This window comes from Xiphophorus hellerii, chromosome 5 (genome assembly GCF_003331165.1).
Source record: "Xiphophorus hellerii strain 12219 chromosome 5, Xiphophorus_hellerii-4.1, whole genome shotgun sequence".
Lineage (NCBI taxonomy): Eukaryota > Metazoa > Chordata > Actinopteri > Cyprinodontiformes > Poeciliidae > Xiphophorus > Xiphophorus hellerii.
In genome coordinates, this window is record NC_045676.1 from 11,592,770 (window position 1) to 11,608,476 (window position 15,707).

The 15,707-nt window shown below is 37.0% G+C and overlaps 1 protein-coding gene across 1 annotated transcript in view; it reads right to left on the reverse strand.

The window, feature by feature from the left end:
- grin2bb (glutamate receptor, ionotropic, N-methyl D-aspartate 2B, genome duplicate b) overlaps positions 1–15,707 on the reverse strand; it is a 121,710-nt gene that overhangs the window by 35,763 nt on the left and 70,240 nt on the right. The window contains 3 exon segments of the mRNA XM_032563061.1: positions 6,794–6,986; positions 8,940–9,210; positions 12,797–12,940. Of these exon segments, the coding sequence (XP_032418952.1) occupies positions 6,794–6,986; positions 8,940–9,210; positions 12,797–12,940 (608 nt within the window).

Here is a 15,707-nt window from a genome sequence, read left to right on the forward strand (position 1 = left end):
TGCATTCTGTGTTTGTTTAACTGAGTAAAAGATATCAGATATATCTTTGTTTGATCTGAAAGATGAATTACCAAGACATCCAGTGCCGAGCAAATGTATTCACACCTTCGAACCTTTCCACATTTCGCCACATTACAAGGAAAAACTTCAGCGTGTTTTATCTGAATCAAAATGTGATAGACCAAAAGAAAATGATGCATCATCGTGAAGTATGCAGAGTAAATGGTTGTCAAGCTTTTAGCAAATAAAACTTTGAAAACTGGTGTGCGTTTACAGTTAAACCCCTTTAATGTGATACCCTTAAATAAAATAAGATGAATCTACTTGTCTTGAGAAGTCCCATAGCTAGTCCAGCTTAATTTAATGTCACTATAAATCAGCAAACGTGTGTAGAAATACATTTCATTTTCTACTGAAACATCCCCACTGCGAAACATGGTGGTGGCAGTATCATGCTAAAGAGACAGATGTTCTCCATGTAGTCAGTAGGCACATCATCCATTTTTATTATCTCTGATGAAAAACGTGCTGCTTTTTTATTATTCCATATTCTGAAACTTTAATCTGACACATTTATTGTCAGATAAATTGAAGTGAAAATAACAATTGTCATTTTTTTTTCATAATAAAAGATCATAAAGTTCATGTTGTATAACATGCAGCCTCTTGTTCATGACTCCACTGAACGTAAGGTTTTCAGTCTCAATTGGACTTTCCTGGTTAAATAAAGGTAAATTAAAGAAATAGCAAATATCTGCACATATATAATTTTTTTTAATCAATCCCACATATGGGCATAGAAAAGCAGTAGCAGGGTCAAACAGTGCTGCAGATGTAAAATGTTAATTCTTATTCCTTAATGAGAGATCCTGTTGCGTATTTATGACATTTAAGAGTAAGTCCTCCACAGCAATTACACTGCAAAAGGAGGGAAAAGTGCTTCATGCTAAATTTTATCCTCAGAGAAACACAAACTACTCTCAATTTAATGTGTTAAATAAAACAAATGACTTTCTGTTTTAGCTTTATGTGATTAAAACACATTTTCTGTGAAATTGGACAGCCATATGACTGTCCTACTAAATATTGGGGTAAAAAAAATCAGACTGGTTAATGAAAAAAATATCTAATACAACTGGGGGAAAATTGAAAACTGCTTCGGGAAAAGCAGTGCTTCTATTGATAGCCTGACTAAATACACTTCCAAAAGAGATTCTTGGAGGAGAAATAGGAGCTCTTGATACCCAGAAGCACACTGGAATGGCTTGTGCGCCTTGTAATAAGAAGCAAATTTATAAGACAGACACTTTCATTGTGCCATTAAGAAATGCAATAATGTTTCCTTCCTGCTGCAGGAAAACACTACTTTAAAGGTAAAATTAGATGGGAAAAACACATGTGCAGTGTCTGCAAAGGAAACACAAAGATTATGTGATTATCTAGGTTTTATTTTAAAACTGGCTTTAAAATCAGCTGCCAAATACACAGATGTGTATGTAGAAAGCACAATGGAAAACAGCAGATGGCAGGAGCATTCACGCTCCTTCAGCTCTTCCAGATTTATTTACATTTTGACTATTTTATAAGAATTTTATGAGATACACTAACACAATATAGTGTTAGTCTACCTCATAACTGTGAAATGGAAAGACAATAATACATTGTTTTCAAAACAATGTGGCGTACATCTATACGTAGTCCCATTTCATTCATGAATTTGTAGAACCACCGTCCTTTTTAGCCACTAATTCAAATTGTCTGAAGTGTGCCTCTACACTTTTTACCCATTCTTAATTTACAACTCTCGCCACAGATTCTGAAATAGACTTGCATAGACTTTGACTGGGTCATTGTAACACAAGAACACTTTAATCCAAGCTAACTCATCCTAGTAGATGAATCATGTTGGATTTTAGGTGATATAGTTTTAAATATTTGTCATGCGGCTTTATATTTTGGTATCAACTTCTCTATTTGGTTTTGGTCTTTCTCATTTTTTAAGTTTTCAGATTATGCTTTTACTTGAAACTATTTTAGAGTTGAGGTTAAGATTTGGATTGCAACTGCTCAATCAGGACTCTGTAGAAGAAGAAGTGTTATACACTGCCTGGCCAAAAAAAAGTCGCCACCTGGATTTAACTAAGCAAATAGGTACAAGCCTCCTATTGGATAAGTACTGCATAGGCGATTATCTTTCAGCTGGCAACAAGTTATTTAACCCCAGCTGATGCAATGAGTAACTCCTCATTTCTTAAACAACCATGGCAAAAGACACATCCTGTGGTCGTGGAAAAGACATTAGTCTGTTTAAGAAGGGTCAAATCATTGGCATGCATCAAGCAGAGAAAACATCTAAGGAGATTGCAGAAACTACTAGAATTGGGTTAAGAACTGTCCAACGCATCATTAAAAACTGGAAGGATGGTGGGGAACCATCGTCTTCCAGGAAGAAATGTGGTCGGAAAAAAATCCTGAATGATCGTGATCGGCGATTACTTAAACGTTTGGATAAATCAAATCGAAGAAAAACAACAGCAGAACTCAGGAGTATGTTTAATTGTGAACGCAAAAGAGAACAATGAGATTCATATTTGACTAAAATACAACTCCATCTAAAACAACTTGGACCACATATTCCTGTTATGTCCTTATTCCTGTTCTGTCTGACAGGAAACGATGGATGGCCTCTGGAGACCTATTTTGCCCATTGCTTATTTTTGTTCTAATTTCTGTTGAGTATATACTTATTTATGCATATTTTTATGACTGTAAATGCCCCATAAGGTCAACAGTCTCCAAACAAATTGTAAACTCTGACTCACTTGGGTCCTCCCTCTCTGTCCATCAGCTCTGACAGGATGTCATGCTAATGCAGCATGCAGCCCATGGTGGCCTGTAGCCATACAGGACCTTGCAGAGACATATGGCCTTATTATTGCTTTTGTCTCTGGAGGTGGGGGTCCAAGGGATGGAACGGGTGAAATTAAGTGTGTGTGCAGCACAGGTGTCTGTGTGTGTTTGTAAGAGCCTTGCTATCCCCTAGAGTCGGCATCAAGATCCACCGATTCACATTCTCTACCTTCACTCAGCGGAGAGGAGGAAAATGGAATGGCTAGTTAGAAACACACACACATACACGCCGTTCTCACGTCAACACAGACACACAAACTGCATGCTGCATCCCAGGTGTGTGCCTGAAGGATGATTGAGAGCCAACCCTGTGTCTGAAAGTGTCCCTCGGGGACTGAAATATTCATAGCTGTAGTCCCATTGTTGTCTCAGTGCTGTTGGTAGCTGAATCCTAAATGGCATACATAAGTGCTCCTGATTTTACGTGCAAAAACGAGGGCAAAAGTTGCAGTAATACATCAACCTTCACTTGTATATTACCGCTGCTGTGGCAGAGGAGGTTGCATAATTTCCCTATCTGCTTCCATTCCTCAAACCAAACCTGACAGGGAAACAACAAAAAAATTTGGGGAAACAAATTGAAAATCATAAGATGATAACTGATGTGGACTAAAACATTATTTTTATAACAAAGATTTGTATCCAGAGTTCTTGACATTTTCTTCCGTTAAGCACAAAGATGTACCCTGCAGGGCCTTGCAGAATATTCATACCCCATTAATATTCCATATTTTGTCCTGTTGCCATAAACTTTTATGTATTTTGTTGAGATTTTCAAAATAGACCACCACACAGCAGCCTGGCCATTGCCAGCTTTTCTCGATTCTCATTTCCCTTCAGTGCTCCGTCTACGAATTTTCCTGGTGAAATTCTCCAGTAGACTTTTGTACTGTTCACTCAGCCAACAGAAGGAGAAGTTGTGTTGTGAACAATTGTTGCGGCGCCATTTTAGAATTGTAGTCTGCATGTAGTTTGACAATGGCAGCGGAGGAAGTGAACGAAGCCATTCAGTCTGCGTTGGTCATGCTTCTAAATATTGAGCAATTAAAGTTGGAGCAAGAGGAATGCTTAAGACATTTTATTGCTGCTGCTCTCATTAACAGCCATCTCATGTGGCTGTTAATGAGATGTTTTACTTCACAGTAAAACTTCAAGTTTACTGTGAAGTTTACTGTGTAAACTTCATGTATTTTACTATTTTTACTATTTTACTTCATAGTTAAAGTGAAGTTTACATAGTAAACTTCACAGTGTAGATTCCTTCACAATTGAGCTGGCACATTACGTACGTCACAGCCAAACATCAATGATTGGGTAAAATCAGACCCAATTGTTTCAAATTCTAAGCCTCCAAGAGGCAATCAATTCTCAATAGCTGAGGATCCAGACTGTCAGGATGTAGTAAGGTGCAGAATAAGGGGCTGGTGTTTACCAAACTAAACACACGGTGGTTCATTGTATTCGAACTGTAATGTGGATAGAACATAAAACATTGTTTTCAGCAATACTAACTTTGCATATCTAGAGATGTTTGCAAAATAGCCAAGAGTAGTTAGACCAGTAAGTGTTACCACAGACTCTATGTTGGGACTAAAAGTGAACTTTGACTAGGTCATTCTAATACTAGCTTCATTGTTTCCCCTTAATGACATAAGGGTAAGTTAAAAGTTACATTTTTATGGCATCTTTCAAAAATGGTTTTCATTTTGCCTTTTAAAAGGACAGATTTGAAGAGTTTATAACTAATAGTTGTCCTGCCGAAAGCTTCTCCAAACTTGGCTCTGAATCTTTGCAGCTGTTCCAGATTTATTATAAACATCTTGCTTATTATTGAGGTATTGTTCTGTTACCTAAGACTGTTTTTTATCTTCTACCCAACAATATTTATGACCTGCCTGTTGTTCTCCCCAGTATCTAAATTTTATTTAGTGGCATCAAAGAAAAACTAGCTAAAGTGAATACATTTTTGAATTAGAGTTGTTTAGAGCAGCATATCCAGCATGCGAGTCTAAGAGAGTATCTACACATTCTCTGAGTTGTTCTTTGCCTCTTTATTCATTAATCTGGTTGTCCTCGGGCAGTCAATTAACTGTGAAATCTCTGATCAATGTGAACAGTAAAGCATGCCCTATGAAGTTAAATGAGGATTAATTATTGAATACGAATCCCCTTTCTTGCAACGCAATGTGCCAAAAAGCACAACAAGGAGGTTCAGAGGAACAGGAAGAGAAGGATGTTTTCATTTAAAGATCCCTGTGGGTTAGGATAAAGATAAGAGTAGATCACATTATAAACTAACATCTGTGTTTGCTTTAGGTTTTAGACTTTTATTGGCTGTGGAAATAAATTCCAGCTTCTATTTTAGTGAAATTGAAAGCAACGATCTGCAGCCAGGGACCCAAAACGATCAGCACCACGATATAAATAAGTCAGAGCTGTGTGGGAGTGTATACATCCAACAAGTCTAAATAAATGTTATTCCTGATCCACATCTGCATCAAAAACATAAGTGTGAACTGAGTTATGTTCCACATATGGTAAAGTTTTGGTACTTTCTTTCCCACCAATGCCTGTACATAACCAAGAAAAGCAACCATACTAGTCCTAACAGAAAGACCTGCCTAACATTGCTGAACAAACCAATGAATATAAAAAAAATCAAAGCATGAACAAAGAACGTGGAGGTCAGTGCTTTCATAAAGTCAGAGTTGCACAAGTATTGTCCGTGATGAATTCTTTGATGTAACTTAGTGATTAAAAAATTCAGTCTAGCAGTAAGCAATAAGTATTAGGACAGATCTTAATTCAGGTCAAGGATTTTGTGTCTTCATTAGCAGCCCCTATGATCCTCTGCCTCAGCACAGGTGAATTTATTTTTAGTCCTTGCACTTGATTGTTTTGTCCTCATCCCGTCAGGATCTTGAAATATGAAATGACTGTTTTCCTTCATCCAACCTTGCGCATCTCAACAGTCCTGAATATTCAAAGACACAAAAGGTCTTTTTGCCTTTGCCATTTAACCCTTTTGGGACTAAGACTTTAAGAATTTTAAATCAGGATATTTTTGCTTCTTTAAGGTGTCTTGATTATGTTAATGCTAGACAGAAAGTTATGTGAAAGTCAAATTTATTTGCAGATTCTGAATTTTTGAGGCTAATGGATATAAAAAAGTTTAACAGACATTTTCCATTTCAATCAGTTTTCAATTGATTACCTCCTTCATTTGTTTGGCCTCCTTATTTACTTACAACCTAAATATCCTGCAGCCCCAAATGCAAATGTTTGCAAGTTCTTTCCTGCACTCATGATTTTGATCAGGAGTGGATTGGCAGATAGAAGCAACACATACCTATTGGGTTGTGTGATGGATAATATTGAATTCAGGTTTTATTTTTAAAAGAACTATCTATTTTTGATAAGAATATTCAACACATTTTTTAAAACCGGTTATAATACATTGCTATATTACACCTCACCATAAAACTCAACTTCAACTTGTGCCCTGAAGACTTGAGACTTTACCTGAATGGCAGGTAATGTCTCAAGTCTTATTAACAGACTTGAGACTTGCTTTCTTGTTTACAAGTCCAAATTATTGGCTTTCTGCTCAAACAACCTCAACTTTGCCACATGTTTACCAGACAAAGGTAATGATTACTGATTAAGTATTGTTCTTTAGTGACAAAACTCTGTGGCTCTAAAGCCTTTTAAATGCTGTACCAACATTTTTGGGAAACTCCCCCTCAGACATGCAAAGTGGAATTATATTTGGTTTGTAAAAGGTAAAATAAAGGGACACGGGCAGATACAGTTAGTAGAACGGGTCAGGAGTAAGGGCGTGTTGTTTTTGCACATCATCCATTTCCCCGCAGCACTGACTCACTTTAAGATTTCCTTGGAGTGGCCGATGCTGGAGCCCTTTTTGTCAGGCGTCCCGAGGCAACTGGACTTCTGCAGGGTCTGTTTCCCTCGGTCCAACATCATGGTTGAGGTTGCCGTGGCAATGACAGCCACTGCGTCACGTACTCTGGCCTCGATGTTGTAGTCCCATTCGTCATATGACACAGAGATGAGCCCTAAGAGAGAAAAAGAACGAGAGATGAGGTGAGAAAAAGGCAAGATTGAAGAAAAAGGAAATAAAAGAGAAAGTGAGGAGGAAGAGACAGAACAGTGAGGAGACAGGATGCAGAAAATAGCAGGCAGAGAGCTGTTAAAAATTCCCAGAGGGTGAAGGCTTCCATGAAAAAAAAAATCTACGCATTTTGCTAGAGAAGCAAAACTAATAGTGCAAATATAAATCAAATTCTTAGCACAATACTGAAGAGATCACTCTCAATTAAGTATAGTACACTTAAAAAAGACTCCTATTGGTTAAAAATAGAAAGAGATACCTGAATTGGAACATCAGTCTAGACTGTGACCCCCCCTCCAAACGCTCACTTTGTTGCTCTTGGCTTTTCAAGCATGAGAAACTGTTTGCTATCAAATGTCGACATCCATTTCTTACACCCAAACAACTTTTCAGGTCATTTTTGTCTCTCACCGCTGGTTTGGATTATGTCTTCTTTTTTAAAACCTGTACTGTAAATGCATCAGAAAATGTCAAATCTGCATCTTTTTGTCATATTTCAAATTGTCAAAGCAATTTAACAACAACCCTAACTGTTTTTTATTTTCCTTCTCAAATAAATGATAATAAAAAAGGAAATTCAAATAAAATCTTTGTGGTGAGAGAAGAGATGTTTACTATAGAGCCACTGAGACAGGGCCTGATGTTTAGGAGAAATAATTAATGTGGGGGTTCAGATACAGATGGATTGCTGCAAAAGCTGCTGATTAAACTTAGGACCAACAGACACATTTCATTTTTATTTAAAAATAACACATGTAAAAATTTAAAGTCTAAAACATTTCCCAAACAAAATATTTTTAGATTAATTAAACTCAAAACCCATCTATGCGCCACAGTGACTACCAGTGTACTGCAAATACTCGAGGAGAACATTTGCATATGCAAACCAGTCCATCTGTCACCTAACTTTATTTTTATACTGATTTTTGGGACACATACTTCTGTTATTATAGATAATCTTGGAGGCAAATACAGTGTTTAGAAAAGTATGTTTAGCCCCTTTAACTTTTTAACATTTGGTCAAAGTACGACCCCAGACTTTATCATACTATATTTTATGTGATAGGCTAACACAAACATGATTGTGTTTGTCTGTCACATACATGTTTTTCATTATTTTTTCTGAAATAAATTAAAAAATATATTTTTTTAGGCATTCAGTCAATCTGATACTCCTAAAGAAAATACGATATAACCAACTTCCTTAAGAATTAAACGGAGTTCCCCTGTGTTCAATCCAGTCCCACAATAAATTCATCTGTGAAGCTTTCAGAGGTTTGTTAGAGACTATGCATCAAGAAGATCAATTTATTTCACTATCTAAAAACAGAAAAATGTAAACCTACCCAGCCATGTCTGTCGAAATAAACTGATAAGAGAGATATAATCAGAGAAAAAGTAAAGACAGCCATGGTAATTCTGGAGGAGCTGCAGAGATCCACATCTCAGGCAAGGACAATATATCGACAAGTCAATTATTATTACACATGTTTGGCTTTTATGGAAGTGCCAACTAAAAAGGAATTCTCTGAAAGCCATAACAAGTCCTACTTACAGTTACTGACAAGTCATATAGAGGAAGAAAGTGCTGTGGTCAGATGTGACCAAATATGAAACATCAAACTTGGTGGAAACCTAACTGCACATCACCCTCAACATACCACCCACTATGGCATAAGGTGTAAGATTTTGCTGTGGGGATGTATTTCTACACTAGGGACAGGAAACTTACATGGGACCTCACAATTAACTCTCTATAAAGCACTGCTTTGATAGTAGTGCTATAAGTTGTTGGTTGCAACATAAAAAATTATTCCTGACTGGATTCTGCTGCATATGCTGCATTCCTAGAGTCTAATTACATGGCACTGATATGAATTAATAGTTCTTTGCATACCTATAGGGAAGACAGATGGAACGTGGTCTGCATCACCGGCCACCAGCGAAGGTACGATCCAGGTGTAGCCATAACCTGTCAGGCCTACGGAGTGGGCCACTTCAAAAATGGTAGTAGCTTCCTCCTTGGTGCAGTAGAGCAGGATAACTGGACTCTGCAGCTTTTTCATCTGATTCTGGATCTTGGAGTCTCCATCATCCACAGACATGTCTAATATGATGACTTCTTCAAGCTCCCAACCCACAAAGCTGTTCTCAATTGTGCTGCGTACCTGGTATGAAAAGGAAGAGATGAACTGAGAAAGTGTGGGGTGAACAAAGGCGATGGAGTGTGGAGATGCAGCCTTCTAATTCAGCTCCCAGATTGCTACACAACTACTCTGTACACATTGCTTGAGATTTGGAAAGAGCATTCAATTTTCTGTTTTAACAAAACTAAAATAAGACAATCTGTTACCCATCAACTTTAGGGAGGAAAGGAGCTGTGGTGGAGGCATTGTGGTACACCAGTAGCACAAAACCACATGAAGATGGAGGTGCTGTGACACTAAAAGTAATTCAGTGTCTTTCTGTTTGCATTTACTCCTGAAATTTTAATCAAAATAAAGCATACAGACGAAAATAACATGTTTTTGGAGTCCTGTTTTTAATAGCAACCCAGAGAAATGCTGACTGGGTTATTTAAATGTAGTATTTGCTGCTAGTTTGCACGTTTTTGTTTACAAAAGTCCTAACAGTCAGCTTTGCTTGTTTTCCCCAATCTGAGACTATGCTTGTATCTTTTGTTGAAAGGCAAATTTGTTTAGATAGACTTCAGTTGTTTTATTTATTTATTTGGGGTATTTAAAATGTCTTCCAGTTCCAGAGTAAAGTGTTCTTTAGAAATTAAAGTTTACTGATTTTGAGAGGGTGTACTTACTGTATCATTCCATTATTATTATGTTACTTCAAAATTGTCTCAAAAAGGCAATGTCATTGATTATCACAATAATTTTTGGGACAATTTATTTTTGAGCAAAATTTGTTATAACAGGACTAAACAGTTCTGTGCAAAAATATTAGATTATATTTTAAACTTAAACAGGGAGCACCTTTCAGTTCAAATTTGCCCCAGGCAGGACATGAGCACAATAAGCAGCTGCTTATGGACACCCTGCCAGCAGGGGGCCCACTTGAGCACTTGGCTTCTCACTCACAACATAAAACTTCAAATTTCTAGCTAAAATTTGGAGAAAGAAAAAAATCTGAATTTCAAACTCTGGTCTGATGGAATTGTTTTAATTGTCATAATTTAATGTGACTTTTCATTCATTTCTGCTGTTTGTGTCTGCTAGTGTCATGTTTTATGCAAACTGTATTTGTGACTAAATCAATAAATAAATTACCATTTTCCATGTGCAATTGTAAACACAACCAATTAATCTGACTTGTCCTTCCCATTTTACTGAGTCTGCATTAAAAAGCTGCACACAGGACACAAATGCCAGACCAGATGAATGAGAGAAATAACCTTCTTAAGACATCTACTGTAATTTGCTGTTATGAATTTGACAGTGAGATGGTCAAGAAGACACATTAAAGAGAACTTATTTGTATGCAGCTTGGTAAATCATGAAATTAGGGATGCTAAATGGACAAAGAGTCAAGATTAGACAGCCTGGACAGCTAATAAGAAATGTCCTCACTGTGGAGGCTGGTGGGAGATGGAGTTGACTGGAAGTAAGGCAAACAGTAAGGGGAAATGTTGGATGCACAAAATTAATTACAATGTATTTATCTTTAATTTCCATTTTTTCTGATTTTGTTTTAATTTTACAGTAAACAGAATCACAGATATATACTCAAATTAACGTGTCTAATGGCAGACAGAATGTTTTGGACAAAGATTGACTCATATCCTGCTCTTGTTACAATCCAATCAAAGTTGTAGTACATCTTATGCCTTTCTTTTCATAAAGCGAACATGCACAACCTTTTTCAGTTTTTTGTTCTACAATTATTTACAACATCTACAGAAATCTGATTTGGTTCCTTCCATTGAAATATATTGCATCTGTATTGTATGAGGGAAGCTAAAAATTGAACTTTTTACAGTAAGCTTATTTTTGTGTTTATAGCAAATTTAGTTTTTTAATAAAATGTCCTTATCCTTGTACTGATTTTGGTCTGCCTGTCAGACACCACTGAGCTACTATATGCTGGGTTTTGAGGCAATCAGACCTTTAAGAAATCCTATTTTCTGTCTTAAACTGGCTCTTTTTATAGGTTCATTTGAAGAAAATCAACAAATGGTGTCTTTGTGACTGACTGGTAAGAAAGAGCCCAAAAATCAATTTTACCACAGGTTAAAACATTACATTTTCAGCAAGGCCTAATTACTGGTATGCCAAGGTTTAAAAGGTGTATGAGGTTTAAAGTGATTTAAATTATATGCTGGAGAAAGAGCCTTTTCTCACGGAGCAAGTATGGAGTATGGAGCAAGTATGGAGCAAGTATGGAGTCCCTTGCTCCATACTTACCTCAAGCTACTTGAGGTAATGAATACAACTTTTATCATGTTTGTTATTTGGCATCACCAAATAGCAGTGCGAAAAAATGTAGTATTTCTATCAGATGTTAGCTTGTGTGCTAAATGGTCTTTTTCTGCATTTACAAGAAAGACACATAACTGTAAAAAGTCACATTAAATGCATTTTGCTGAAGTGTGTGGAGGCAGGACCGATTACTGGACTCAAGATTTGCATAGATTTGTTTTAGAATAATCAGCACTTTTGAATAAAACAGATTGGGTAGATCATTTCATATAAGAAAGTCTAATATGACACAGAATAAGTTCTTTAAAACTGCTAAATTACTCTGGTTTTTTATCTATATTCTTGCTTAAGGTCATGTACAAAACTAAAAAAAAATATGTAGGTAACATTATTTTAACTGTAATAGTCAATATGCAATATTGGAGGAATGCTACATAGTAAGACTAGTTATTGCTTTTTTTGTTTAAGCTGAAAGTAATTAAACAACTGGTTTAATTTTTTGTGTAAGTCATGTAAAACTACAGTATAATATTTGTACTTTCTGCTGTTATATTATAGGTAAGTCAGACAAGCCCATGCTATTAGCAGTACAGAATGGTTATTTTATTTTATTTAAACTGTTTTTTCTAAATACTTGTGTGCAATTAGGAAATCCTATTTTACTCACACAGCTATAAAAAGACATTTTGGCCAGGGGTGTCCAAACTTTTGAATGCCTCTGGGTTAGTAAGTTGATACAAAGTGAATCTGACCACTGTAAAGAGCTCCTCAGAGGAGCATGAGCTTCTTCTTTTATACTATTATTTTTCTTCTATTTTTAAATGTCTTGCTGCTTTAATGTTCAAAGCAAAAATGCTTGACACTGCTGCAATATCACTATGAAATTTGATTAGATGACTTTCAGTAACCTTGTCGTGTCTCTCAGATGTTCTAAGTTATTCAGGAGCTCATGCTCTCCCTTTTTATTTTAAATGGTCTGTTCCCTGCCTCAGAGATAAGCAGGCTGAAGCTGCATTCAGAAGGGCATGTTAAGCCTTCTCCATTAAAGAGAAGAGAAAAGGGAGGAAGCTATCCACTTGGAGCAAACTCTGACAAACTTTATCATTTTGAAATGCTGATAATTAGGGCTTCAAAACCAGAGGATATGTGCCTGGAGACAGATGAGTTTAAGACCATTTCAGTAGCTGAACTCAGTCCTGGCAGAATGCATCCCATAAAAAAAAGATAAGAATACACTTTCAGTGATTTGCTTGGATTGCAAAAGGAAAAGACAACAGTTACTGCTGCAGGATCATACTGCCAAAGCGTCTTTTTGTGCTTTTACCTTGTTGATAAAGTCCTGGTACCCGGGGTAGTATGTGGTGACGATAGAAAAGATGTACCAGTCATACTCCTCCATAATGTTCAACATGACGGATGCCTGCTGCTCAATGGAGGGGCCAAACTGGAAGAACATGGAGTGGTCATCCTGGAAACCAGAGAAATGGGACCAATCAGCAAACAAGGTCATGAGTCACACATCATGGGAGAGAGCAAGACGGTTTAGGGCATGGATAATTGTAGAGCGTGTCCAGTTCCTGAGAGCCTCAGAAACAAAAGAAGTCTTGCATCACTGAGCTTTTTTCTGTTTGCTCAATACACAATATGAGACAATTTGACACATTCAGTCATTTAAGTAATATCCTGCTCCACATAAGTAATTAAGTCCAATGTCTTGTCAAAAATTAAAGTACATAAATTGATATTTACTAAAGGAAACATTTGTTTGCTGAAGAATTCTTAACCCTTGAGTTTTTGTCACGTTACAACCACATACTTCAATGTGTTTTCTTGGAACTATATGTTATAGACCGATACTAAGTAGTGCATTATTGTAAAGTGATAGAGAAATGATAAATGTTTTTAAAATCTTGCTAATAAAAACGGCAAAGTTGGATGTACATGTTTAAGTCACTTTTAGCCTGATATCCCATAATAAAACCTGGTTCAATCAGTTTGTATTGGTAGGAACAGTTCACCACCACAGCAATGAGCAAATCTCATGATTTTCTAACTAACAACTAGAATGCTACTAACTCAGGTGTGACATTATGCCCAGGTCACCCTCCAAGAAAAATCAAAAACAGCACAAATACAAAATAATCCAGGAAGAAAACCTGCCAAGGCCACACAAGACTTGAGATTGGGAAGGAGGTTCCTGTTCCAGCAGGAAATCAGCCCTAAACATGAAACCAGAGCCACAACACAGATCAAAGCATGCAGGTGTGTTAGAACAATTTGGTCAGACAGAGCTAAATTTGTCCCAACAAATGAAGACTGCTGCTAGTATGTTCTCCACCCAATCAAAACTGGCAAAAAAAAAAAAAAAAACTGGTAAAGATGAACTATAAAAACCTTCATCTGTAATGGCAGCAAAAGTGTTTCTATAAAGCTAAGGTTCGGCTGGGGAATTCAAATGCCACTCTTTTTTATGTTTTTATTAATTACGTACACCTATGTGAGCCACACAAAAGTGGAAAAAGGACACCCATGTTTACAGCTGCAATAACAAATATGCATACCTCTGTAACTGTTGTACATTTTTACATAATATTCAACAGTTTTAATTATGACTATTTTCCAAGACTCTTTATTTGTATTTTCAGGTGTCTAATTTACAGACATCAACCTTTTTTAAAAGGTTATTCTCCTTGTGAGAAAATGGAAGATGTTGTCTTTTCGCTTGAGGAGAATATTTGACTCTAAAATACCATCAAGGACAGGTCAGTAACTCACTTCCAAACAGCCAGGAAACTTGTAGGGATGAAGATGTCCACACTTGTTATTTAGAAATGCAAATAACCAGCAGCGACAAAAGAGACAAGCTGTAATAAGAAACTCACCCTGTCAGTTGTTTTCCAGTTTGTACAGAACAAGACGTACTGCTGAGAGGTGACAAAGATGAAGGGAGGTGTTGGATCGGCCTTTAAATATTGACCTCTGCCTATATATATTTATAAATCTATCAAATTTGTCAGTAATCATGGCAGCAGGGTAGGACTAATGCATTTACCCCTGCTCTGATATCAGCCTATCTTCCCATTCATCCTCCATTTTCCCACAGGGAAAGAATGAATGTGTTCCATAGTTTCCGCTTTAATGATATGGTTATATCCTATCATTGTCAAATCATGGTGGAGGTACTGGCAGTGTTGGAAATAATTGTCTGAGTAGCGTGTGTGTGTGCAGGCCGAACCCTGACACATTATTCAACCTGGCAGCATGGCAGTGCGTACACTCCACTCTGTTAGAGGAGGTAATGAATGCATTCTCACGGTGATTGGCAGCCGGCACACCATTCACCCTCTAACTCACACCTGCTTTGAAAAAGTCATACTTGTTTAAGCATTTCCCTCCAGTGGTGCACGTCTGAATGACTCACTGATGAGTATTATGTGCACCTTACCTCACCCTTTATTATTCAGCCATTCTTTAACCATGTCACAAATCTAGGTTTCCATCTGCTGCCTCCTCGTTCACACGTCTACCTGGCTAGTAGAGAATATAAGGCTGAAGGTGTTGTGATTTTTCCGTACTGCCTTGAAAATGATCGGTTTTGCCTAATCAGTCTGAGCAGCCCGATTTGCTAAAGCTTTGAAATCTGTGCCGTTATAAATGTGCAAAAAGTGTGAAGCGCTCTGTTTGATTCTAATTCAAATTGTCTAGAGTTTGCTGGATGTTTGAGAGATCACACAGATGGAGATCCTCTCTGAACATCGCCTTTTAAGTCTTGCCATAAATTCTTATTAAGATTTAGGTAATAATATAATCTGATATGTCTGATCTAGACCATTCCTTCAAAATTTCACAAAATGTCTCATTACAACCTATCCTCACTGAAGCAGGGTGGAAATATCCAGAGATCCAGGCAAAGAGTAGCTTTTTGTTTAGTTCCTTAGCTGGTTTGAATCAGTCTATGTCCTTTGTACTCTCTAATTTACTCAAACAGTATCATTTCCCCTTCAGTGCCATGTGCCCCTGCTTTGTCTTGATCTTACTTTTTCGCTGCATCTTCTTTCTAAACGTGAGTGATGCACGATGTAATCACTCATGAAATCAAACCTGCCATTCGTCGGCTATTGTGAGGGCACTGCTTTCTAAAATTGCAGCTATTCATTGTCACATTCTGTTTTCTTCTTCAGATCCTAATAACCCTATTTTATGTCATATCTATTATTCACATCGGTGCGAGTTTT